At 43.1% G+C, this 27,976-nt stretch overlaps 2 protein-coding genes and 1 long non-coding RNA gene across 16 annotated transcripts in view; 2 read left to right on the top strand and 1 right to left on the bottom strand.

Moving 5' to 3' along the window:
• The window catches only part of ELN (elastin), an 84,900-nt gene extending 72,110 nt beyond the window's left edge, over nucleotides 1-12,790 (top strand). For 10 of the 13 annotated variants that reach the window (XM_083172053.1, XM_083172057.1, XM_083172058.1 and 7 more), the window contains 10 exons: nucleotides 311-463; nucleotides 4,251-4,292; nucleotides 5,036-5,155; nucleotides 6,764-6,814; nucleotides 6,898-7,101; nucleotides 7,375-7,416; nucleotides 7,507-7,548; nucleotides 9,628-9,660; nucleotides 9,779-9,808; nucleotides 11,261-12,790. In XM_083172053.1, the coding sequence (XP_083028179.1) occupies nucleotides 311-463; nucleotides 4,251-4,292; nucleotides 5,036-5,155; nucleotides 6,764-6,814; nucleotides 6,898-7,101; nucleotides 7,375-7,416; nucleotides 7,507-7,548; nucleotides 9,628-9,660; nucleotides 9,779-9,808; nucleotides 11,261-11,310 (767 nt within the window). In that variant the 3' untranslated portion in view covers nucleotides 11,311-12,790. The remainder of the gene's footprint in view (nucleotides 1-310; nucleotides 464-4,250; nucleotides 4,293-5,035; nucleotides 5,156-6,763; nucleotides 6,815-6,897; nucleotides 7,102-7,374; nucleotides 7,417-7,506; nucleotides 7,549-9,627; nucleotides 9,661-9,778; nucleotides 9,809-11,260) is intronic. The other 3 variants (XM_083172055.1, XM_083172061.1, XM_083172062.1) reach the window with 3 other exon arrangements.
• Nucleotides 262-22,810, bottom strand: LOC146059654 (uncharacterized). 2 transcript variants are annotated; one of them, XR_014470292.1, is made up of 3 exons: nucleotides 22,098-22,810; nucleotides 4,013-4,155; nucleotides 262-457 (listed from the first exon to the last, which is right to left on the bottom strand). It is a non-coding gene; the product is annotated as an uncharacterized LOC146059654 (long non-coding RNA). The 2 variants fall into 2 exon arrangements; XR_014470291.1 differs by lacking the exon at nucleotides 4,013-4,155.
• Nucleotides 22,811-23,222: 412 nt separating this feature from the next.
• Nucleotides 23,223-27,976, top strand: part of LIMK1 (LIM domain kinase 1) — a 99,622-nt gene continuing 94,868 nt past the window's right edge. The window contains exon 1 of the mRNA XM_083172066.1: nucleotides 23,223-23,425. Within this exon, the coding sequence (XP_083028192.1) occupies nucleotides 23,368-23,425 (58 nt within the window). The 5' untranslated portion in view covers nucleotides 23,223-23,367. The remainder of the gene's footprint in view (nucleotides 23,426-27,976) is intronic.

The following is a 27,976-nucleotide window of genomic DNA, read 5'->3' on the forward strand; positions in this document are numbered from 1 at the left end:
GTAGTACTGTATTACTTTGGTAAACAAAAAAAAAATCCAATATTGTTTGCTCTCATAATAATTGATGCAATATTATCAAAGTACCACTAACACAGTGTTTAGGATGGGGCAGATGAGTTTAATACTCCTCTGTATGCAGAGTTGGAGCTAGGACTGTTAGATACTGTACCAGAGTAGTGATACATGATAGGACTAACTACGTTCCGTTGTATGAAGAAGACTAAACTATGGATACTTGTATAAGAAGACTCACACACAATAGACAATATTACAGTATAGTCCTGATTCTATTTATATTTGATATCCTAAGGTTATGGAGCTGGACAAGTCGCTGGTGCTGGAGCTGGTGGTGCTGGATATGGAGCAGGCGCTGGAGCTGGTCCTGGGTATGGAGCAGGTGCCGGTGCTGGAGCTGGTGCTGGGTATGGAGCAGGTGCCGGTGCTGGTGGAGTAGGACCTGGAGGTGAGATTTCATTAATTGTATTTTTAATACCTTATGATGCATTTCTATTAAGAAACAGGTAAAACTAAAAAAAAAAAAAAAACGTGGAGAAGTTGTCCATAGCAACCAATCAGAAGCTATCTAGCATTTATCAAGGACATTGTATGACAAAATATGTAGTCGCTGATTGTTTGCTATGCTCAACTTGTCCCCTTCTTTAGTCTTTAGAAGCTTGACACTATAAGTCTCCATTGACTTGTTTACATTTACCATCAGAGGATTCACTGCGCAGACGTTACATGGTCAGCACAACAATCACATGTTACATTGGGGCAGATGTATTAAGCCTTAACAAGAGATAAATGCAAGAATTATAAAGAGAGATAAACGTCCAGCCAATCACCTGCTAACTGCCATGTCACTGGCTGTGTTTGAAAAGGGTCAGCTGATTGGCTGGACATTTACAGTATCTCTCTTTGGGGCCCATTTATCAACTAATATTTGCGGCTAAATCCCCAAAAAGTTTAGCCGCAAATATTAAGTTTCACCTAAATCTATCATAGGGGGACCGCAGCAGGAATCTCCGATCCCTGCTGCGATCCTCCCTGCAGTGCCGCCGGCCACATCCCCCATATGTTTCTATGGGGGATGCGAAGCTGCCCGATGTATCAACATTGGGCAGCCCGGCTTTGCACCCCTGGGCTATCGCCATTCTGATATGGCGATAGCCCATTGTAGCCTATGGCTACACATCGCACTGCCCGAGAAGGGCAGTGTGGTAAGAGAGGTCGGCGGGGGTCAGCGCATAACCACGCATGCGCTGACCCCCCCGGCTTCCGCCTTAGCACTTCGCAGGGACAGGCTCCTTTCGGAGCCCTGTCCCTGCAGTGCCAGGGATGATACATTCCAGTGATCTGATCGCATTGTAAAATGCGATCCTGGGCGGTAATATTCCGCCCAGATCGCATTGCAAATGCGATCATTGATAAATGTGCCCCTTTATTTATCTCTTGTTAAGGCTTAATACATCTGCCCCATTGATCCTTATGGCATCATTTTCTCCTCTGTGCCATATGAGTGTTTGCTAAAACCCAGAGCATGTGTGCTTAAGTTTTTTAAGAAGAGCTTTCCATAGCCCCCTGTGACTGATCTAGGCATCTTACACCTTATATGGGTGGTATTAATCGTTAAGAAAAATATTAACCTGGGCAAGTTTGACAAGTAAATCTAATTCCTTCTATGTGTTATGTTGTGTACACGTGTTGCGATTTTGGCTATCGAATTTGACTATATAGTCAAAATCAACAGGTAGTTAGTTCAGATCGCACCTTGTTAAGCTGCATCCGATCCCGATTTGATCCAGATGTGCAGCTCGCAGTGTCAACATCGGTAAACTCGATTTCAACTATCTTGTAACAAGGCCCTGCGACCACCCCCCACACCCCCATGCCATCCCTCCCTCCATGCCAGATGATGCTGACACCCCATTGGGTCCCACTGGTCGGCCCATGTGTACACACCATTACTCTCAATTCAATACACATATTACAATCCTTAGCATATAAATCAGACTATTTACCCAGAGGTTTCCTAAAAGAGAAAGAACACTTTGATTTTGAATGGATAAAATATGGTTTATCCTCTAGCGAGAAGAGAATATACCAGTTTGGAAAGTCCTTATCTACTGGTATTTGGAACATGACTCCAGCTGGAATGAATCACCCTAAATTCTCATATTCTCATAATCAGTATACAGTAACTGTAGATAATACAAAAGAAGCAAGTATAAAATTCCATCTCTGCACACATCAGTTTTACAGGGCATTATAATGCACTTACTTGGTATATAAGATATGGGAGCATTGTGTTAAATTCTTATTACAATCTTTACTTTAACCAAACTCGATTATCAATAACCAGCCAAGTTGTCATTCCTCACATGTTTCAAGTTCTCCCAGATCATAAGAATAGGGAGAGAATATTGTAAAACCAAGTGCATATCATATTTGAATCACAGTTATGAAATAAATGTTATAAAACCAACTCGGGTGCAAAATCCCTGGTGTTATGGTGTAAGGATTGCATCAGGTACAAATATACTATTAACCGAGAAATCAAGAACACAGTGACAATTTCAATTAAAGTGAGGATTAGGGGCACTAATATGTGGTGTAATATGAATCAGGGGCAATACATGTGGTGTAATGTGTATACGATTGTCCTACTGTGCGTTGTACTTTTAATTGGAGTTACTATTGTGTGACCACACCCCTTCCTTGTGGGACCATTACCTCTTTTCCTTGCACTGGTCTAGGCTCTGCCTTGGGGGGGGGGGGGGGGGGGGGGGATTGGTGTTAGGGGAAACAAGTTCCTCTACCTCTCCAGAATCACTAAGTTCTCGAAATAAGGAACATACTATATAGTGGATAAACTATGAATTTGTTATGGGGTCATTTAAGTTACAGTAATTATTGTAGAACTACTTACAGTAAGTATAAATTAAAATACCAACAGTGTGTTTGGTTCCCTCAATGTTTGTTCCTTTCGTGCTTGAGAAAAGTTACGCCTGCACGTCCACAAGTACTTTAGTTAAAGGGGGTCTTATTGGCAATAATAATTTTAAAGCTGCAGTTATTACGTTTTTTTTTTTTTGAGGAGTGTTTATTAATTTTTACTCTTAAGTATGACGGCTTACAGAGAGAGAGAGAGTTAGGCTTGAAGTAAGAGAAAAAATAGTGAATAGCACAACTTGCTAAAAACTCTTTTATCAAAGGCTGGTAGATATGAGGAAGGAACTATCAAAGCCATTGAGAAAGGCACGGGTCCCAGGTACTGAAGGGGTACGGCCACACCCCTTCCCACCCCAAAAATAAAATGAAAATACATTGCAGAGTACAACAAACTGCACAGACTCAGCGGTTGGCCAGGAACCCCACTGGGCCTCTACAACAGACCTAAACCCGGGCAATTAGGAACTGCCCCTCATACTTTTTCCTCCCATGGGGACAATTCTAATACATTTTGCATTAGCATTTTATATCCAACTAAAACAAGCAGAACAAGAAGCTAAAAAAATGTCTTGGAAAACCAGAACAAGACCATGATCTCACTTCTGACCTGAGGTTAGCTGGCGTCTGTATAAAGGCAATAAAATATAGCTGGCTGTTTGAAAAATCTCATGTTCCCCAGAGCTACATTGAAAACCATTAGAATTAGAATTATTCTAAACTGAAACGCGCATAAATGACGATGAGTCACCAAACGTGCAGCTGTAATGTCACCATGTGATGGCTGTTTGCTGGACGCGGCGTAGACATTAAGCATGTGGCCGCATTTGACCGTGTTGTCCGACCAACTCCAGGCTCCCAGGGACATTGTCAAGCCAGGAATATGAAATTATAGCAGATAAATAAATATTATGCTTAGTTAATTGGTTAACTACATGCTAATTTGTGAAATCCTAGTGCTTTGGCCAGTTAGTGACCCCATGAGGGCTGCGCTTAACAGCTGGAAAAAAAATTGTTTTAGGAAAATTATTATACTGTATCTTATCCCACGGGAATGAAGTACTTTTCATTTTGTCTGGCCTTGTACAGTTCTATATGTTACTCTCAGGGCTGAGGGCTTGGTATGTTCTCTTAGTCATCAAGGTAAATATTCTGGTTGATCCTGCAAAACGTCCGTCTTCTGAGGATTGCCGCATTTGTAGCTTTCTACAGGGAAAGGGAGGACATGACAGAAACAGTGAAATATTATTCATTTCTATTTAGTTTCTAGTTGTAAAATCTGTTTCTCCCATTATTATTAGGATACCCCAGAGGAGCAGCTGGAGGCAAACCACCTAAGCCAGGTAAAGGCCACTGAAGATCAATAGCCAATAGAAATGGTTTAACTGGCTGCAGACACATTTTTCACATCTTTTCAATAGAAAAACATTATAGGTTAAAGGGGGTTAGGGTATAAGGTTTTCTTGGGGTGTTTGGGTAAGGTGTTGGGATATTATGGATAGGGTATTAGGGGTAGTTTATTGGTTTGGGTTAAGATATTAGGGTTAGGTCTTTTTAAGCATATTCATATGTCTACTGTATATCATGTTTAAATTGCTGTACTCTCTTAGCCTCTACCACATCTGATGGGAGGCTATTCCACTTATCCACTACCCTTTCTATGAAGGAATTTCCCCTGATCCTCCCTTCCTCCATTCTCTGTGCATGTCCTTGAGTATTAATACTTTTCCTGTGAAGAACGTTTCCCTCCTGGGCCTTGTTAAAACCTTTGCCCTGAACCTCCCTTCCTTCATTCTCTGTGCATGTCCTTGAGTATTAATACTTTTCCTGTGAAGAACGTTTCCCTCCTGGGCCTTGTTAAAACCTTTGCCCTGAACCTCCCTTCCTCCATTCTCTTTGCATGTCCTTGAGTATTAATACTTTTCCTGTGCAGAACGTTTCCCTCCTGGGCCTTGTTAAAACCTTTGGGATCACAGAGACAGTATTTATATTCTTCTGAAAATACATCAGGAAGAGGGCGTATAGAACAGCTGATTGTTGTGGTGACACCTATATCAAGTGACCAAAAGGATTTCATTGACTGTAGGCTATGGACCCGGAGCAGGATCTGTAGCTGGAGGTGGCTTTGGACCTGGTGGTGGCTTTGGACCTGGTGGTGGATTTGGGCCAGGCGCTGGACTTGGACCAGGTGGAGTAGGAGGCGCAGGTGACTTCTTAATAAAAATCCATTTATTTAAAGTGTCTTACCTGGCATACAAATGGGGTGATTACAGCAACATTTCTGATTAGATCGCTTAGAAATGAATCATGGATCACTCCGTGTGTATGGACCCCAGCGACAGCGATGCATGGTCCAGCATGTCGCTATTATCTGAGTAGAATTTATACTGTATTCTATATATATATATATACTGTTCTCTCTATTGAGAAAGATCACTCAGCACACATCGCTGGTGCAACGATGTGTACTGAGCGATGTGTGCTGAGCGATCTGAGCGATGCTACAGTAGATCACTCAGCACAAAGCTCCTTTTGGCCCATGTGTACGGGGTATCAGTCAATTAAGTACCTTTGTTTTGTCTGCACACCGCTCACAGTGCAACTGCATTTAGATTTGTGTGTTTTCGTTGCAACAATCTACATGAAGAGATCAGGGCTAAGGGTCGCTATTTCACCATGTAAAAAAATTTTGGGGGATTTTATAAAGCTCTCTTGATGTACGCCCATAAATAGTTTTGGACAGATATTACTAGATGGTCTGCCCAGTGCCCTTCGATATACACATGAACCCTCTGCTCTCAGGTGGTGTCTCCATAAACTAAAAGATTGCCAAGAGTTTTAAAAAATTACTGGAGTACAATGTGGAAACATATCAACTTCACAACACTTGAACACCACTCCATTCATAACTTTTAAACTGTTTTTACAACAAATATCTAATTTATGGCATTGATTAATGATTGTAAGGGGTCATTTGGGTGGACAGGTGCAAATTTGCTTAAGTGTGTTGCAGAATGTCACTGGATTAGTTGAGAATGTAGCTATGTTATTTTTAACATTGGCTAATGTTTCCTAGTACCTAAGGTTACCACCACCCATCTGGTAATTAAGACCGGAGTCCGGAGGGGTGGCATTCCCGGACTATGCAATGTCTGAGAATAGGCAGTGTCGGCCAAGTGATTGTCGATATTTCAATTGTCGGTAAATCATACTGAACCCGTCAAACCTTTTTGCATAGTGGAAAAAAACATGAGCCATTCTGAAGACATCCAGAGAGTTACAATGCGACTTGACTTGTTGCTTAGAAGTTCTTTTAGACTTACTCTGCAATTAGTTATCATTCATTTTCAAGCCTACAGCATAACAATGACGAACAAGTAAAATGTTTGTAGTACTTGGCAGATGTCGGCAGTAGAGTGAGGAGAACAGAGAAGGCTTTGGGCCACAATTGTACAAAAGTATGGCTCATTCTCTAGGACTGGAGCCATTAGAAACTTTGAAATGGAGATCAAAATAATGTGGAAAAAATAGGGATGTAGATAAGTATCCAGGAGAAAATAACTGGGAAAATGGCATTTAGTGTTGCAGTGTCAGTGGAGTGTGGTGGATAGAAAACAGATTGCAGACAGCTGCAGGAAAACAAGTGATTCGTAGGATTTATATAAATTGCTAGAGGAACCTGAATAGTCAACTACTTTGTGTTAGCGAAATACGGTTACAGAGCATGAGGAGATTGTATTATTATGAGTGACAATCTAAAGAATGTCTAAGGATATGGACAATGGGTCTAGTGTTATCCACTTTTTTTGGGCAGGTCAGTACCCAGGAGCCGGAGCAGGAGCAGGAGGCAAGCCACCTAAGCCAGGTAATGATGGACAGGTTCTAGAGCCAGTTATAACAAGATTGTAATGTCAAGTATGTAAAATAAACTTTAGCATTTATTTACAGGTTATGGTGCTGGTGGAGTGTCAGGTGGAGCTGGATATGGAGCGGGCCCTGGAGGAGCAGGCTATGGAGCAGGCCCTGGAGGAGCTAGCTATGGAGCAGGCCCTGGAGGAGCTGGCTATGGAGCAGGCCCTGGAGGAGCTGGCTATGGAGCAGGCCCTGGAGGAGCTAGCTATGGAGCGGGTCCTGGAGGATTAGGAGCTGGAGGTGAGATTTTAATGTCATACTGTGTTATGGCAAAAATCAGCAGTAAAATAATGAAGTTACAATTTCCACCAAAACCACTCATCCCTGGAAATGAAAGCAGAAAATATTTACTGATTCTGACTAGCTAAAAGCATATTAGTTGCTATGGGCAACTTCACTTTATTACTCTAGAAGGTTTGATACATCTCCCTTAACTATAGTTTTGAAGTAGCAGTTGTTGTTAATACTGTATTCCATGTGGGCTGGAAATTATATAATGTCTTTCTGTATTAGCAGGCCAATATCCAGGAGCAGGGGGCAAGCCACCTAAGCCAGGTAAGAATGTGCACAGGCCAGTTCCTTATCACAACTATACGATTCATTCTAAGACTTAACTCAAGTGATTCAACAATATTTTATTTTCAGAATATGGAGCCAGTATTGGACAAGGTGCATTTGGAGTAACGGGTAAGCTTTTAACAATAGTTGATTCATCAAATTGACTAATACCAACAGTGGACCTGATATTTTTTTTTTTTACGCCATTATATCCGGCATCCCAAGTCAGTTCAGATGACAGGGGCTCGTTCCTACAGTATGTTACCGGCAGTCAAGACAAAAATCCAAAGGTTCTGGGAAGATGGGAAAATCTTTTGAATCTAAGGAACCCCCAATACTGAGTTGGGATCCCAAATGGTACTGTTAGCTACTGATAACCAGTTGCAGATTTAGGGGTTAGTGCGCCCCTATGAACAACAATATTGGCTAGACCTGTGCTATTCATGCAAATCGCCCATAGACTGTAATTTGGAATAGATAAAAATATTATATAAAATACTATACATATTGCGGCTCAGGGTGAATTAAAAACTGCTCTCTATGGTGATAGTGTATTGAGGTACCCCGTCATTTGACACCCACCTCTTTAATACTTATGGGGGTATCAAATCCACTTTTCGCCCATTTTCAGTTGAATTTACATTCAAACTATTCAATCCAAGTGGCGATTTTTAGACTGTTGGAAAAATCAGTACATTGCCGATCCACATGTTTTTAATCACAGTCTTTTACATAAACACTAAGGGCTTGCTTCTGGTTGGTTTGCAAAACCATGTGCACTGCAGGTGGAATAGATATAACAGGGGCAGAGAGAGTTACGTTTGGGGGAGTTGTTTTGTTTCTGTGTAGGGTAAATACTGGAGGCTTTTATTTTTACACTGCAATATAGATTTCAGTTTGAACACACCTCACCCAAATGTAACTCTCTCTGCACATGTTACATCTGCCCCACCTGCAGAGCACATTCATTTTCAACTCATTCTGACTGTAATTCGACAGTTGGTATTCTATGTTCAGAGTCTCGGAATTTGCTGCAAATTCCAAATCTGAAAGCCTTCAATGCTGTTGGAAACGGAAGCATTGAATAAGCAAGTGCCGCTATTTCTGCCAGCGGAAATATGACCACAGATTTAATACCCCCTTAGTGGGATAAAGTTAAATAGTTGGCATTTATAATGCCAACAGGATAGTGCTGGTCACAAAATTCAGACTAGGTAGTAATGATATTTAGAGCTAAATGCTTTGCCTTCGTGTTTACAGATACAATGCAGACACTAAATATGCTTAGGGCTATTTCACACGCTCTGGCTCCTGCTGGGTGGCGAAACCCCGCACGGCCAGGAAGCCGTGCCGCACACAATAGTTAATAATGGACACAAATGTTTCCATTCACACGGGACGGCCACGGCCCGGTCGCCCAGTTGCAGCCGGATCCCACCACTGGAAGGGACGGCTGCCGGGCTGTGGCCATCTCCACCATTGTAAACTGCTCTGTGCGGCATGGCTTCCTGGCCGTGCGGGGTTTCGCCGCCCGGCAGGAGCTGGAGCGTGTGGAATAGCCCATATAGGCTGTCAATGGCATAACTATCTGCCAAATACACTGATCTCATAAATTATATGAAGGTTTTCAGTCTGTTATGGAATATTAATTTATTAACACTGAAAAAAAATGATAAAAAATAAACTCTAAGAAACAATTACGAATAACCAGCTATGCAGGACCAGCAACATTTCTGGTAAGCAAATATACTGTATACTGTACATGGACAGACAAGAGTCATGCATGCACACTTCAAGTTAAGCTTCTGCCACCAGTAATATGCTGCTGGTGATGGAGAATAGGACACAGGTGTATAGGAAGATGCTTCCAAGGATGGCCAGGGAGGTAACCTATGCTTAATACTGACAGTCTTTATTTGTATAGCTGTAAGCAGAAATATAAAATGAAAGGTATCACATGTTGTTATTTGTTTTAAAGAAATATATACCCATTATTGAAGGCATAAATTATTAATCTGATTGTTTGAATGAACCATAAAAAGCTGTTGTTTAAAAACAATACTACCATTTTTAGTTATTAGGAATCTTTTTGCAAGGTGGCTCATTTACATGACTCTAGAACAAAATACAACCTGCGTTTTATAAACTAATCACTAGATGGCGCAATGCACTTATTTATACAACTGTATTTTGCTTTTAATTCTACAGGAGCTGGTGGCCAGTCAGGATACCCATTAGGAGGTAAATCACCATTTCTTTTACAATAAATGATTACGTTAAGGGACAATGACAACTCATGAGGGTATGGAGAAATAAAGTCAATATTATTATGTAAAAATACTTTTATTCCTTTTTTCAGCTCAAAAACCAGCCAAATCCTACTATAGAGGTAGTTATGAACTAACAACCTTGTCTGTGCAGCCTGAGTAATGAAACATCCCTTTTAACTTGGGATAATTGTCAAAAATATTATACCCAATGCTTCGGGATATATATATATATATATATATATATATATATATATATATATATATATATATATATATGCGAATGATGCGCAGTAGAAAGAATCAGCAAATGTTTTCAGATCTTCTTGAAAGCCGTTGTTGAGTATAACACCAGGATAAGGACAAAGCATGCCTTCTGTTACTCTTAAAATCTTATTTTAACATTATTTTCATTCACACTGTTTAACAAAATAACGGTTCGATTGTACGCTGCACCTAGATAGAAACTGATTCGCCCGAACTCAATGTTCTCTATGTACAGTAATATTTGTTTTATTAATAAATGCTAATAAAAATAATACCGTCAATGACAACACTAATGCTACAACTTTACATTTTTATAGAGCATTGTATCAAATCTCTGCAAAGATAACTGTGCAGGTTCTATTTTTACTGCAGTGATAGGGGCCGATTCAGGCTCGGGTACGAACTTGGCCCTATTTTCGATGGTGGAGGTCTGCGCATGGCATGAACATGCCCATGTGCACACCTCCTTTGTGAACGTATCACACTGTAGGAGGCATTCACTCAGTAAGGGGGAGGGAAAGGGACAGCCAGGGGGGTGGCAGCGGGGGAACGGCCAGGATTTTATGGGCATATCCATAAAAATGCTGGGTGTTCTCCTACTAACGCAGGCATGGCGACACCTGCTTGGGGCATGAGGCTGAGATCACATGACATCAGCACTCACCTGAATACGGAGTACAGCGGCCATCTGAAAAGTAAGTATTGAGGGACCATTGAATGAGTCGAATGTATTATGCAGCCTAGCAAATAGGTCTGAATCAGGCCCATAATAAAGTATTGCTCATTCTCCCTTCCACTTAAACGCATTTCACTGGCACCTTAACATTGCCGTGTTACTATATGTGCCAGCACATAGGAATTTGACCAGACAGGGGTTTCTGGCGAGGAATAACTCTGGATCCCAAGGTAATTAACGCCATCCTGAGCATAGTGTTTTGATACTTTAATCAATTTGGTCATTATAGTAGCGGGTGTGGTATATCACACTGACAGTTGGGATTCCGACAGTCATTAGCCCTTGCGGGGTCGCTGTGTTCCCCATGAGGGAGAATAGCCGCTGCCCATCTGTTGGGATTTAACAGTCGGTCACCCACCAGTATTGGGCTTTGACCCTGGAGGGTAAGGTACAGCAGACATGTGTGCACAGATAGAGATTATAGCTTATCTGATATAGAAGTACAGATTTGATCAGTGCTTTGCTTTGTACGATTTTTGCATGCATGCTAACATCTAATTTTTAACCAATAACAATATACAGATTAGATTATATGCAGCATTGACACACCTAACTATATTTCTCGGTGCAGGTGGCGGCCTCTGTGGCCAGGGGAAGTACTGCGGCAGGCGGAGAAAATAAAGAGTCAGAGAGCTACGAGTAACCTCATCAACTATGGTGCTACTGCATGGTGTGAATGTAAAAGAATTCAAGAATTCTCCCCTCCCTCCTCTTTTTTGTACTTTCCCTTATCCTTTCCCCATTCTTCCGTCCTTCTGCCCCTTAAACAAGGAGTCAGGCAGCTACACTTTATAAGATGAGCCTGAAGTCTGACACTAGTAAAGCACATTTATACACACAGGGTGATGCTGTATGAATACTTTCTTAATGTGTGTATGTGTACATGCCAATATAACAGAACATAGTCTATGAATTGCACAAGGAGAAAATATATATATATGTAAAATACACAGACATGTCCACATTTATCGTCAGGGGCTGGTTGGTATGCATATGGACCACCGTGGAATGCCAATAGTCCACTCCACAGGGCAGTGCCAGAAACCGCCATATTGCACTGTATTTACATACATGACAACCGCGACCTATACACTGCTAATTCCTTAAGGGGAAATAAAGGTTTTCATATTGTGTGCAGATGAGTTTTCAAGCACTGCCGCAGTGGACATGTGACGGCTACAGGTGGTCTGGTGCTTGGGCCAGTAAATAGGATTTGCCCCCCCTTTCAAAGGAAAAAAAATGCAGCCAATTAGCCCCTGCTTCTTGCTCCCGCCTCTCTCTCACACCATGACCCCAGTAGGTTGTTGTTGTTGTAACTTATACTTGGAATAAAGTCCATTGTTATGCAATTGGCCTGCAACTGTACGGAATGTTTTATTTTTATTATGTGTCTTAATAAAGTGTGTAACTTCTCCCTCGAGAAGAGGGCGAGTGACAGAATCATTTTCAAAAGCATCATCCTCTTTTAGCTGCGGAAATTGAAAAAAGATGTATTTCATACATTTATTTGCCACATAATGTAATGCATTGCTGTTTTTTTGTTTTTTGTTTTTATTTTTTTATTGTGTGCCAATCTCTGTATTAACCCGTTATTGTTATGAGGGCTTATCGAACTGTAAGCTTCTTTTGAAGTTAGGGATAGTGGCAATGTCAAGAGAGAAGGGGACTGATATATATGTAATTATAATTTTTGTTTTTATTATTTTACATTTTTCTGCCAAAGATATTTGTAACATATTTAAACATTCTGGCATTGAAGAAATAAAAAAAAAAAACTGTGAGATTTTAGGTAGAGGATAATCTCTCACCCCTTTCTCTCAGGCAGTGTTCCCTCCTCTTCTCTCAGTAACCAGAAAGCTGCAGACTCTCTAGAGTCTCCCACCCGCTGTGTCTGGCTGTGAGGGGTGTGTTTTATGTGTGAATGCCTATGTTTACTGACCACCCCTCATCATCATCATCAAATTCCTCTCAGTGTATTCCCTCTCTTCCTGCCTCTAATGGAAAAAAAATGAAAACACTTTTTTTGTAAAAATAATACTGAAAAAAAGTTATTAAAACTAATTTTGCTTAAAATAAAGAATAAAGAAATCTTTTTAAATGATACAGCGTTTCCATTGTTTTATTGTTTACTGTCATAAGGGCATTGTGGTTATTGCAATGTTACTGAACAGGTCTACTGTATAGAAATAGGTCAGGGGAAGCCAACTTCAGTCCTGGAGAGCTACCAACAATGCATGTTTTCCAGATCTCCTTACAGATACACAGGTACACTCATTACTCACTGACAAATTGCAAAAGATCCACAGGTAGAGATAATTACTTAACTTGTGATTCTGTGAGGAAAATGTTAACTTTTGGTAGTACTAGAGTACTTTGTCTGACCAACAGTTTTTATCCGTTTCCAGATTTTGAAATTACTGAATTTCAAATTACATTTGCTCCTATCTAGTACCAGATTTTGATTCCATCCAACCCACTAGCTGGACGGTTGGATGAAAGTTATGCTGGCCATACGCCAGCATAAGATGTAAAAATGTACTTTGAGAAAGTGATAGGTCCCAAGAGTATGGCTGTCCTCTGACAATTAGAAGGGTCCTGTTGTCCAGATAGCACTCACGTTCTATTGGAGTGTCCCCTGCAGTGGCAGTCAGCTGAAATAGACCAGACGGTAGTGTGCCGTGGGACCCAATGGATTCACCTCCTTTGCTGATAATCATAACCTTGAGGTCTAATTCAGGTTTCCAAAAAGGTGTTGCAGAGTCCAAATTATTCTCAGCGATGAGGTGCAGAACCATAAATGCATTCGGCTGGTGTATCTCCAAATTTTTTCAAAGTGGCTGCTCAGGGCCCCCAACATAAGACAGGTCCCTATACATAGCTTCATCACCAGTGGGGTGAGCACTATGGCACATGCAAAATGGGGTTTCCGTGTGGCGTAATGTAAACTGGGAGCATTACAGTGTGTTTAATACATTTACAGTGCTGGGAATATGTCCTCATTATCCTTTTTTAGAACATCACAATCATACAATATTAACAATTTTATTAATAGGGGATACAAATTAGTTGCCTCGGGGGCCCTACCTGACCTCAGTCTTGATGTTGATATGGCAATGGTTATCCGGTGTACATAATGTAGATCGTTTAATACATCTAGTTTCAGACTAAAATATTTTATGCCCATTTTATGCACCAGTAGCGCCAGTCGTGTGTGTCTTTTTGGGATATTCTGGTTCACTCGCAAAGGCACAATCACTCTCTAATGGACAAAACCATGTGCACTGCAGGTGGGGCTGATGTAACGTGCAGAGAGAGGTAGATTTGGGTGTTTTACTTTTTCTGTGCAGGGTAAATACTGGCTGCTTTATTTTTACACTGCAATATAGATATCAGTTTGAAGTACAAACCCCACCCACATCTAACTCTCTCTCTGAACATGGTACATCAGCCCCACCTGCAGTGCATAGGGTTTTGTCCATTAGAGAGTGATTGTGCATTTGTGAGTGAACCAGAATAACCCCCTTAGTATAGATATGTGTCACAGAGATTGCATACCAGAAAGTATTAAACATCTCCTATGGAATTTTACCTACAGTTATCTTGCTAGTCACCTTGCACTGACCGAAGCAAGTTTTGATTTGTGGCAGCACAAATACTTTCCCATGCTCAGAAATGTTGGGTGGAGTATAACAATAGACCAGTATATGTTTGGCAGGTTCTTTGCCCCCAGGTGGAATAAGAACAATGCAATTGAATGGAAATACCTGGACAGGACAAGCAGCTCTCTGTGAGACACAGAGCAAACTGGAGAGTCATGAGAAAACATTTCTCATGGTGCGTTCTACATACACAACATGTAAATAGAGAAGGCACCATTACAACATAATTCCTCCATTTGATATACGACCCCTGTGTGAGATATTTCACAAAGGGTACATAGGGGGAGAGATGTATCAAGCTTTGAAGAGAGATAATGTAGAGAAGATGCCAGTACAGTATATGAAATGACAAAAGCTGATTTGATGCTATGGACATATGCTGATTGTCTAATACAGTGGTTCTCAAAGTCGGTCCTCAGGACCCCACACAGTTCCTGTTTTCCAGGTCACCCGGTAGGTGCACAGATGCATTCATTACTCATTGACACATTATAAAAGATCCACAGGTGAAGCTAATTATTTCACTTGCAATTCTGTGTGGAGTCCTGGAGAACGTGAACTGTTGGGGGATCCTGAGGACTGAGTTTGAGAACCTGTGGTCTAATATGTACCCACGATTGCATATTCACGTGGGTGCAACTACAAGATATAATATGCAAACCAGTGTACTGTAATGAAGGACAGAACAAGATGTGTATGGGCAATCTGGCGTGGTCCGGGCCGAAGGAGGTTTTAGCCCAACCATCGGCTTGATGTGTCTCTGGCCTAAGGTTTAGGAAGCACAGCACTGATGTTTCTGGTCTTAGATACAGGCCTTTGTCTCAGTTTCCTCACTAAAAGCAGAATACTATTGGATGCCACTTCTGTACACTATATATTACCATAGGCCATACACCACACATATGAGATCACAGCACCAGGATCAAGCAGACATCCAAAGCAGTATTTTATAATACAGCTCAGGGGGTCCAGAACTTTGTTGAATCATGGCGCCCTAGAATATTACCATTTTTTCAAGGCACCCCTAGGAAAAGGCTCTTTATTGATACATTTTGAAAGGAAACATTAATTTGGTAAACTGTGGCACTGCCTACCTGTCACCCTTAGGTTCGGTTATTATTTTGAAGTACGCCAAGGGTATGTGTACCACGGATTGGAAAATGCTTGTTGGTAGCCACTTTTGCCTGTCACTTTGAACATAAATAATTTGATTTGATCCTAAATCACCAACCCGTGGCGCCCCCTAGGCACTAGAAGCGTTGCCATGGGAGAGAAACTGTATCAGCTCTGATACCTAATACTCTGTGCTAATACTGCTTCTAGGTGCCCCTGTCATTATCGGGGATGCTGTCTACAAAATAGGAAGCCGATCGCAGTGGGCAATGTATGAACAGTCAGTAGCATTGACCATTCAGCGACACTGAAAGCTATAGATAGCAACAGCTACAGGTATTGTTGCCCAACAGAGATAATGCTGTCCCTGGCTGTGGCATCTCCACAGGAGATTTTGTGATGCTAGAAGGAATGATATGGGCTGATGACAAAGCTGCTACATACACTGTGGGGAAAAAATAGTGCTCACCCTCTCACCCCAAAACCATCATAAAGAGGAGAAAAGATAGTCTGTTAAGGAGAGCTAGACACGTCTCCTTTGACAGTCAAATTGGGGCTACTTTCAGAAATGTATGAAAGCACAGGGAGATAACCGTAATATTAGAGATGGCCATCATCGATGGTTTATGACCGATGTTGAATAGTTTTGACATTGATGGGGGAGAACCAGATGGTTACCCTCCATCGATGTCCAGCATAGCTCCACCCCTGACACCCATGAAGCTCCACCCCTGTGTTTTAATTGGCACACAGGCCAAGCAGTTAAAAAAAGGATGATAGGACGATAGGAAAAAACATTGATGGTCGTCCATTGCATACTTTACCACTATCGCTGGCCAGTTGCACTATTGGCATCAATGGCAACCATCGATGGCAATCCGTACGTAATATGTGGGCCTATAGTTACTGCTATGCTGCAAGTCCTTAATAGTTGGCAAGGCATGCTGGGACTTATAGCTCAGTAACAGCTGGGGAGGATGGTGATCTCCAACTGTGACATTGCAAAAAGACATATCACAAATCACTGAAATACTAAACACCAAAGATATTCATAACTACATTCCTGCATGGTGCGCATAGCACTTCAATACATAGCACTTCAATACAGCCACTTGTGTTGTGTGTGTGTATGAGACACCCCTGCCATCATGCATTTACTTCATTTGATCCCACAAATGAAGATGAAGTATCTGCACTTTTCTCTTCCTCTCACTCTACTACCTCTACTCTTGTCCCTATACCCTCACAAATTAGTAAATCTCTGTCTCTTGTGCTCCTCCCAATCTTAACTAAAATCTGTATCCTCTCTTTCTCTACTGGTGTCGTTCCTTCATTGTTCAAACACGCAGTTACTATTCCGATTCTGAAAAAAACAGAATTCTGATCCAAGCTCTCTCTCAAACTACCATCCCATTTCTCAACTTCCATGCACCTCCAAACTACTTGAAAGACTTAACATGAAAGAACACAGAGAGAATGTTCAGTTCTTTCATGTTATGTATTTAGTGTCCCGTGGCGGCACATCCTCCAGTATATATTAGACCATATTTATCAAAATTAGAGGGGCCATCTTTCTTTTACTCTAACATATTATATATCTTCCGGTGCGATTGGTTTCTTTCTTCTCTTTTTGTACTTGAAAGACTTGCCTACACTCGCCTCACACACTTTCTTAACTTGCACAACTTAATTGACCTGCTTCAGTCAGGCTTTCGTGCCCAACACTCCACAGAGACAGCACTGACTAAACTTATGAATGATCTGGTCACTGCTAAGTCTAAAGGTCACTATTCACTACTAATTCTTCTAGATCTCTCTGCTGCTTTTGACACTGTTGACCACACACTTCTCATACAAACAGGATTTCAGTATAATCTGTATGCGGATGATACTCAGCTCTACAGTACCTATCCTCCCCGGACCTGTCCCCATCTGTATTGGGCCGTGTCTCTGAATGCCTTTCTGCTGTTTCATCCTGGATGTCATCTCACCACCTCAAACTTAATATTTCAAAAACAGAATTAATTATATTTCTGCCAATAAATAGTAGTTACCAACCTGATATCTCTATTGCTGTTGAGAATATGACAATCACTCCTACCTCTCAAGCTAGCTGCCTAGGTGTTATCTTGACTCTGAACTTTCCTTTGTACCCCACTTTCAATCTGTCTCAAAATCATGCCACATGCACCTAAAAAACATATTCAAAATTTGCCCTTAGCTTACACAAGACACTGCAAAAACTCTAATCCATGCTCTCATCATCTCACGCATTAATTATTGTCTCCTTATTGGCCTTCCCCAATACAGACTCCCACCACTACAGTCCATCATGAATGCAGCTGCGAGGCTAATCTTCCTAGCCAGACGTTCATCGTCTGCAAAGCTACTCTGTCAGTCACTTTATTGGTTACCTGTATTCTACAGTATTCAATACAAAATTATTTTACTTACACACAAAGCCATAAACCAAACTACACCAATATACATATATTCTCTTATCTCAAAATATCTTCCAACACGACCTCTGCCCTCCTCCCAAGATCTGCATCTCTCATCCACACTTATTACTTGCTCCCATTCCCGACTGCAGGACTTTCTTCGGGCTGCACCCACTCTGTGGAATGCCCTCCCAAGCACAATAAGACTCTCCTCCAGTTTCCAAACCTATAAGCGTTCCCTGAAAACTCATCTCTTCAGACAAGCTTATCAAATTCCAGAACTAGTCAAAGAACCTTGCATTCTGATGGAATCAATGCAATAAAGAATACAGTATCTATCCTTATGTATCAATGCCTATTTCCCTATAGATTGTAAGCTTGCGAGCAGGGCCCTCCTACCTTTTGACTGTCTGTAAATACAGTTTGTTGTATCACTGTCTCCTTTTGTAAAGTGCAAAGGAATATGCTGCGCTATATAAGAAACTGTTAATAAATAATTAATAAATAAAAAAGATGATAAAATGGAGAGTGATAAACCACCAGCCAATCAGCTCCTACTTGCCATGTCACGGACTGGGTTTGAAAAATGAAAGGTAGGAGCTGATTGGCTGGTTGTTTATCACTCCCCATTTTATCAATTTTCGAAGCTTATTAAATCTCGTCCAATTGATTATGAGGCTCATTTCACAGAACCAGAACCAGAGGCTACATGGCCCAAAGAGTGTGATATCGCTGGATGTCATGGATGTCCTGTGTGTGTGTGTGATCTCACTGGTCTTTCTGCGGCTCTCTAGGACCAGATATGTAATACCCACTTCATACTGATCATATTGAAAGCTGTTGTAGGGCCAGGAGCTGTAGTAGACTAGATCTCGCCACCAGAAATTCTTCCATTTCCATTGTTCATGTATTGTCAGGGCAACATACAGTATAAATACCAAACCTTTGAGTTTGGTAGTATGAGAATGAGTCCCAAGATAACAGAGTAAAGTATGCAGGCAGAGAGAGGCCTATAAAAATAGACAGATGAAGAGACTGAGTTATGACACAAGGCTACAGTATGTCAATGACACACAGCAGAGACAGCAGCTGGTGGAGATATGACTGCTTCATGATTCTTAATGGATATAGACACACACTACAACCAGGGCATGGACAAAATCCAATCAATAACAGCACTTTAATATTCACAGTGTGCAAACAAACTACCACATTCATCCTGTCCTCCTTTAGAGGGGATTTCAAATCAATGAAGACAGATAACATAGGTCAGATGGTGCAAGGAACTACTTTGTACCACGCCAGTACATCACTTATAATAATTATTGTTTACTATCATCTATATATATGTCTAGTGTCCGTGAGTCTCCGAAACACTGGCATCTGCTGGCAGACACTGAAACACTGGCATCTGCTGGTGAAACTACCTCTCTTTCTCACACATGCAGAAACACAGAACGTAGCAGACTAGCCTTTGAAGCTTTTACTTTGAGCGGGCTTGCTACTACAGTAACATATACAATGCTATTTTTCAGCAGGATCTCTTATTAAATATGACATCATCAGCAATTCGGTTCCTGAAGCTGTCGTGGGCCAAAACTTACTTTCCATAAAATATAAGAAGGGAGGGAAATTGTAAGCTTGCAGCAAGGCTCTCCTATCTCCAAGTCTGACTGTTGTTACCCAGTTTGTTTTATCACTGTTTACTATAGTAAAGCGCAACGGAATCTGCTGCGCTATATAATAAACTGTAAATAAATAAATAAGGGAAAGATACTGCAGGAGACAAGCACTGCAAATGATGTAATCAGTGTGCACTAATGTGTTACCAATACATTGCACTGTATTGGGCGGTATTCAATACCCTGATGGCGAGCTATGACAGAGAGCAGTGCAAATAGCTCGCCGTCAGAGTATTCAACTCCCTTCCCTTCACTCACTGTTTCCACCTCGCTGGTTCCTTTCAGCCAAGTGGACACAGTGGGGTGTATTCAATGCCGCAGCGAGCACCCAGCAAGGGGGTTAAACAGCGAGGATTGCAGAAAACCAGCGATCCTCGCTGTTTAACCCCCGCGCCGGCCGCTTGCTCTATTCAATGTTCTGGGGAAATCCTCGCCGTCACAGGACGGCGAGAATTCCCCAAAACAGCGAGACCCGCGGCTAATGCAGAAAACTCGCTGTATTTAGCCGCGAGTCTCGCTGGTTCAGGAGCCGCATACGCCAATTCCCCCTCACTCAAAAAATGGAGCGAGGGGGAATTGGCGTATGAGGGGGCTGCGTTGAATACTGTCAGGGTGAGTGGTGACAGCAAGCAGGAAGCTCTGCTCGCTGTCACCACTCTCCCACAGCATTGAATACCTGCCGGTGACTGTGCCCATTAAAACGGTGGGGTTTTCCACAAAATGCTGCATTTGTGGCAAACCTTCGCCATTTAAGGGAATCACGGCGTGGATAAATAATTAGCCCCCAAAAAACTAAAGGTACTTGTGTATTTTGGCGGCGCCCCCGATGTCCGTCGTACGACGAACAGATCACTTCGCATCGCATGCCATGCACCCGATGGCATACGATGCGACGCGATTTTGACCCCCTATGCGATCAAAAATCGTATAAGCACCCTAAAGGGTGCTTTTGAGCACCCAAATGGGTGCTTACAATGTTAAATGCACCCCCACGCCACCCCCCCACTATAAACGTGAACCCGAAGCGTGGCGAGCGCAGCGAGCCCGCGAGGGGCGGCGGTACGCGTCCTACGACCTTTTCATACCCCCACTATCCACGTCGGCATGGAGTTGAGAATAGAATAGTGTGGCGAGCGCAGCGAGCCACCGAGCCCGAAGCGTGGCGAGCGCAGCGAGCCCCGCGAGGGGACGTGGATACCTTCACAGGTAAACGCGTCCCTTCGCGGGCTTCACAGGTATCCGCGTCCCCTCGCCACGCTTCGGGCTCGGTGGCTCGCTGCGCTCGCCACACTATTCTATTCTCAACTCCACGCCGACGTGGATAGTGGGGGTATGAAAAGGTCGTAGGACGCGTACCGCCGACCCTCGCGGGCTCGCTGCGCTCGCCACGCTTCGGGTTCACGTTTATAGTGGGTGGGTAGCGTGGGGGTGCATTTAACATTGTAAGCACCCATTTGGGTGCTAAACATTGTATAAGCACCCATTAGGGTGCTTATACAATGTTTAATCGCATCGCATCGTTTGGCATTGTATGCCATGTACAATGGCATACAATTTCTAAATTGTATGCCATCGTGCACTATCGTACGATATCGCGTCGCATCGCATACCATCGTATGCGTTATGGTATGCGATGCGATGGGCGCCGCCAAAATACACAAGTACCAAACTAAATTCCAGTATTATTTGGGGCAATGTTTCATTAAGACATATATATTTTATTTGCATATTAAAAAAATAAGCAGGCATAAGACATTACATTCAAGTTCCCCGCACAGCCACAATGCACATCAACTTATCACACCTCACAGCACACTACTTGACAGGTGGTGCCTTACACTATAATTAGGGTAATTAGAGAGTATGTAGGCGCCCCTGAACATCACCAGGCTGTGCACATGTACATGGCATGCTGCCTGTCTGGGCGCATGGATCCGCTCTATACAGTATATCGCGCGGTGACGTCATCCTGTAGTGTGGTCACCGCTGTGCCGGGGACCGGGGGGAGTGACGTAGCTCTGCTGAGGGATAGAAGAGCAGTGCTCGCTGCTCAGCTGCTGCCGGCCTTGCACAGATGCTGGATGACATAATACTAGCAACAATAATAATAACTACAGCACAGTCTCCGTTATCTTTCCCAGGGAATTCTGCATGGTTGTCCATCCCTCCTCCTCCGTGCTGTAGCATCTGTGGGTAGTAGTGATGGGTAGTTCGTGAATGATTAGATCAAAATGAACTAATCTTCAAAGTGAACTAAATCGTTCAGATCACTGCTCTGGGAAAGATTAGTTCATTTAGTTCACCAGGAAGTAAAGCAAGTGGGAGGTGTAACACAGACAGACAGAGCCCAGCAGCTCCACAAGGCTCATTTACTGGATCTTTACTTCCTGAATCTAAAGTTAAAAGTACAACAAAGCCCAGCAAATACAGATCTAATAAAATAAAAATATGCACTGCCTAGCCAAAGTTGTGTGGTGTGTCTGTGAGTGAGCATGTGTGCTCATGCTGCTCACCTTTATGTGATGCTATCATTATATGATTAGTTCAGATGTCCAAACACTTGCTGCTGCTGCTGCTGCTGCTGCTGCTGCTGCTGCTGGTACTGCTGCTGCTGCTGCTGGTACTGCGTCCTGAGCATGCTGCTGTGCTAAATCTGCTGCTGGGATCTGTGTAGGAGCTTCTGCAGCAGCCATGTTATCAGCTCTCATGCAATACTCAGGAGGCAGTACATGGTAGCTGCCAAAGATGGCAGTGCTGAGCTCAGACATGGTCTGGACTCTGCGGATCCAAATGAACTACATTGTCCTGATGACTCATGAGTCCTGCAAATAGTTCAGTAGTTCAATTAGTTCACTGATCATACAGATCCCTGAACTAATCTCTGACTATACACCATAATGAGACTGTACAGTACCTGTGAGCTACCATGTGTGGCACTGCTGTGCTCAGGCATATGTATTGTGTGTATGCAGCCACAGACACAGTGCTGGCTGCTGCATGTTATACAGTATACTGTAGTAGCTCTGTTTACTCCACATTACAGTCAGAGATGGATATGTATGAACCTTTATGATGCATACAGTGGAGCAGTTGCCCCTAGCAACCAATCAGCAACTGGTTACTTTGCAAAGTCTCTACTTTATCTCTCTCTAAGGTCAGCTAAATTGGGACAAGGGGACATGTTTTTTTCTAATTACTGTATTTTAAAAGCAGAAAAAAATTGACTTATTAAATTACTCTGAATTTGGGTATTGTACTTGCATATTATGGAAGGTAAAATAATAACCACAATGGGATTAATATTGCAGAGCTAAACAATAAACATGTCACTAGAAGGGTGCTGTATAACTTATTGCTTTTCTAAACTAGAAAATAATCTGATTATTAAACATACAGTATATAATCATTCTAACAAGACTTTAACTCCTACAATGAGCTAGTATTACAATGCCTGCTCTGTGTGTCATAATCTAGTCTAGCTCATCTAGATCCATGCACTCCTCTCAGTCTCTGAGTCAGTGCTGGAATAATGAACTAAATGAACTAGATGAACTAATCTTCTGATCTAATCTTTTGGGTGAACTAGATCATAATGAACTAGTCACCAAAACGAACTAGATTTCCCATCACTAGTGGGTAGCAGTGCTCCCATCCTGTGTGTGGACAGAGAGGAGCTCCTCAGCTAGATCCTCCCACAGTCACTGCATGCACACAGGACACACACACACAGAAGCTGCAGGACGCACTGTCACACCTATCTGTGGCCTCACACACGTGGGGTGAATGAGGTTGATGTTACTGTGCTGCACTTGGAGTGAGGAACACATGGGAGAAGAAGAAGGTGAGACAAGATCATCATCAATATTATTATTATTATTACTGCCGAGCTAATGCATGCACAAAGGGTTATGGTTCTTCTCCTATGCAGGTGGATGCATGTGGCAGTAGGGAGAGCATAATGGGCACTGCTGCAGTGTATGGAGTTCCCAGTACTGTTCATACAGTAGTAGTTGGTGCATGGTGTGCAGTGTTGCAGCTGCAGGGGTTCCGGAGAGATATTGGGGTGTGTTGAAAGGTTACGCATGCTAGTTAGCTATGGTTGCTGTAAGGTATGGGAAATGCTTTTAGACACAGAACATATGCTATAGTGACACTGGAGACACAAGCTATTACAGTACAGGGATACATGGCTTGTGTGATGCTTTGTATATAGATGTGGTTCTGCACATGTTATTTTATGTGGGAGGGTGATGTATCGGCAGCTGGTGACATCTGCTCTTATTTATTTCAAATGGAAGTTATGGTAAAGCGGCGAAAGTACCTAATTGGTAAGGAAGTGCCTATAATTCCTGGTATTTAAAATGGCTGTATGGAAAATGCTTACCACAAAATAAAAATTGTAGTTTGTTGCTGTGACTGTGCAGACAATAGATTTATTGAAAGTTTCTTGTATAGTGGCAGCATATACAGTTGCGCTTTCCAATTGGATGCAGTATGTACTGGTATAGTCTCAGTGGGTACTGTACAATGGTACTGCGTTGGTTATATGGTGGCTGGTAATACACGCAGTGAATAAATGGGTTTTTGCTGTGTTCCTATGTTGTTGGTACTGTGTGTGGTGACAGATGCTGTGAATGATGTTGATGTCATTACAGTCAAAGGTGACGATTCTTCTGGTAGATGCTAAACTACATATAATGTGATAGGTGCTGTTAGTATTGGTACAATGGACAGATGCTGTCAGTATTACGGTGGATGGTGACTTGTGCTGTCAGTGTTGGCAATGTGGATGGTGACATGTGCTGTGAGTGTTGGTCTGGTGGATAGTGACATGTGCTGTGAGTGTTGGTATGGTGGATGGTGACTTGTGGTTTGCTGGTAGAATGGATGGTAACATGTGCTGTGAATGTTGGTATGGCGGATGTGACATGTGATGTCAGTGTTGGTACGGTGGATGATGACATGTGCTGTCAGTGTTAGTACGGTGGATGTGACATGTGCTGTCAGTGTTGGTACAGTGGATGTGACATGTGCTGTTAGTGTTAGTACGGTGGATGTGACATGTGCTGTCAGTGTTGGTACGGTGGATGGGGACATGCTGTCAGTGTTGGTACAGTGGATGTGACTTTTGCTGTGAGTGTTGGTACGGTGGATGTAAAATGTGCTCTCAGTGTTGGTCTGGTGGATGCGACTTGTGCTGTCAGTGTTGGTACGGCGGATGGTGACATGTGCTGTCAGTGTTGGTACGGTGGATGCGACTTGTGCTGTCAGTGTTGGTATGGTGGATGGTGATGTGCTGTCAGTGTTTTTACGTGGATTTGACATGTGCTGTCAGTGTTGGTACGGTGGATGTGACATGTGCTGTCAGTGTTGGTACGGTGGATGTGACATGTGCTGTCAGTGTTGGTATGGTGGATGGTGATGTACTGTAAGTGTTTTTACGTGGATTTGACATGTGCTGTCAGTGTTGGTACGGCGGATGGTGACATGTGCTGTCAGTGTTGTTACGGCGGATGGTGACATGTGCTGTCAGTGTTGGTATGGTGGATGGTGACGTACTGTAAGTGTTTTTACGTGGATTTGACATGTGCTGTCAGTGTTGGTACAGTGGATGTGACTTGTGCTGTCAGTGTTGGTACGGCGGATGGTGACATGTGCTGTCAGTGTTGGTATGGTGGATGTGACATGTGCTGTCAGTGTTGGTACAGTGGATGTGACTTGTGCTGTCAGTGTTGGTACGGCGGATGGTGACATGTGCTGTCAGTGTTGGTACGGCGGATGGTGACATGTGCTGTCAGTGTTGGTATGGTGGATGTGACATGTGCTGTCAGTGTTGGTACAGTGGATGTGACTTGTGCTGTCAGTGTTGGTACGGCGGATGGTGACATGTGCTGTCAGTGTTGGTACGGTGGATGTGACATGTGCTGTCAGTGTTGGTACGGTGGATGTGACTTTTGCTGTGTGTTGGTACGTTGGATGTGACATGTGCTGTCAGTGTTGGTATGGTGGATGGTGACGTGCTCTCAGTGTTGGTATGGTGGATGTGACTTTTGCTGTGAGTGTTGGTACGGTGGATGTAACATGTGCTGTCAGTGGTAGATGGTGATGTGCTGTCAGTGTTGGTACCTTGGATGTGACTTGTGCTGTCAGTGTTGGTACAGCGGATGGTGACATGTGCTGTCAGTGTTGGTACGGTGGATGTGACATGTGCTGTGAGTGTTGACATGGTGGAGGATGACGTGCTGTTAGTGTTGGTAATGTGTATGGTGACGTGCTGTCAGTGTTGGTACGGTGGATGGTGACAATAGATTTATTGAAAGTTTCTTGTATAGTGGCAGCATATACAGTTGCGCTTTCCAATTGGATGCAGTATGTGCTGGTATAGTCTCAGTGGGTACTGTACAATGGTACTGCATTGGTTATATGATGGCTGGTAATACACGCAGTGAATAAATGGGTTTTTGCTGTGTTCCTATGTTGTTGGTACTGTGTGTGGTGACAGATGCTGTGAATGATGTTGATGTCATTACAGTCAAAGGTGACGATTCTTCTAGTAGATGCTAAACTATATAGTGATAGGTGCTGTTAGTATTGGTACAATGAACAGATGCTGTCAGTATTACGGTGGATGGTGACTTGTGCTGTCAGTGTTGGCAATGTGGATGGTGACATGTGCTGTGAGTGTTGGTCTGGTGGATAGTGACATGTGCTGTGAGTGTTGGTATGGTGGATGGTGACTTGTGGTTTGCTGGTAGAATGGATGGTAACATGTGCTGTGAATGTTGGAATGGCGGATGTGACATGTGCTGTCAGTGTTGGTACGGTGGATGATGACATGTGCTGTCAGTGTTAGTACGGTGGATGTGACATGTGCTGTCAGTGTTGGTACAGTGGATGTGACATGTGCTGTCAGTGTTAGTACGGTGGATGTGACATGTGCTGTCAGTGTTGGTACGGTGGATGGGGACATGCTGTCAGTGTTGGTACAGTGGATGTGACTTTTGCTGTGAGTGTTGGTACGGTGGATGTAAAATGTGCTCTCAGTGTTGGTCTGGTGGATGCGACTTGTGCTGTCAGTGTTGGTACGGTGGATGTAAAATGTGCTCTCAGTGTTGGTATGGTGGATGTGACATGTGCTGTCAGTGTTTTTACGTGGATTTGACATGTGCTGTCAGTGTTGGTATGGTGGATGTGACATGTGCTGTCAGTGTTGGTATGGTGGATGTGACATGTGCTGTCAGTGTTGGTATGGTGGATGGTGATGTGCTGTAAGTGTTTTTACGTGGATTTGACATGTGCTGTCAGTGTTGGTACGGTGGATGTGACATGTGCTGTCAGTGTTGTTACGGCGGATGGTGACATGTGCTGTCAGTGTTGGTACGGCGGATGGTGACATGTGCTGTCAGTGTTGGTATGGTGGATGGTGACGTGCTCTCAGTGTTGGTATGGTGGATGTGACTTTTGCTGTGAGTGTTGGTACGGTGGATGTAACATGTGCTGTCAGTGGTAGATGGTGATGTGCTGTCAGTGTTGGTACCTTGGATGTGACTTGTGCTGTCAGTGTTGGTACAGCGGATGGTGACATGTGCTGTCAGTGTTGGTACGGTGGATGTGACATGTGCTGTGAGTGTTGACATGGTGGAGGATGACGTGCTGTTAGTGTTGGTAATGTGTATGGTGACGTGCTGTCAGTGTTGGTACGGCGGATGGTGACAGGTGCTGTCAGTGTTGATACGCTGGATGGTGACATGTGCTGTCAGTGTTTTACTGTGGATAGCTTTAGGCTTTAGTGTTGGTACAATGGATGGTAAAAAGTGCTGTCTGCACCGCTACAATAAATGGTGATAGGTTCAGTGAGTGTGGATTTAGTGGATTGTGGTTGCAGTTGGTATAATTTATGGTTATTGGTGTAGTTGGTGCTTTTACACTGAATGGTCACAGATGTTCTGAGTGTTTGTACAGTTGATGGCAAGTGATGCTCTTGGTGTTGGTGCTCTGGATGATAACATGTGCTTTGCTGGATGGTAACAGGTGATCTAGTGGATGGTGGCAGATGCTCTGGGTGTTGTGATGTGGATAGAATGTAGTCGGTATGTAAGCAGTTGTATTTATTGGTAATGATTTTGGACATTTTGTAGTATATTCAATTAGTGTCGGATCCATACATTTGTTGGAATGGAGCCGACACTACCTATTCAAATCAGTGGGCAAATCCGAATGTCAGATTTGGCCGCTGATTGCTGCTCACCCGACCGGGTAAGCAACGGCGTGAGGCGGCGAGAGCCAGGTTGGCACCTGGTGAACTGCTCTCACCTGGCCCAGGAGTGTGATGGTGAGCACGGCTGGAGGACGGCAGACGGAAGGACGGTGCCGGGTGAGCTCCCCCGGCACC

Source organism: Crinia signifera, chromosome 2 (assembly GCF_055691185.1).
Source record: "Crinia signifera chromosome 2, ASM5569118v1, whole genome shotgun sequence".
NCBI lineage: Eukaryota > Metazoa > Chordata > Amphibia > Anura > Myobatrachidae > Crinia > Crinia signifera.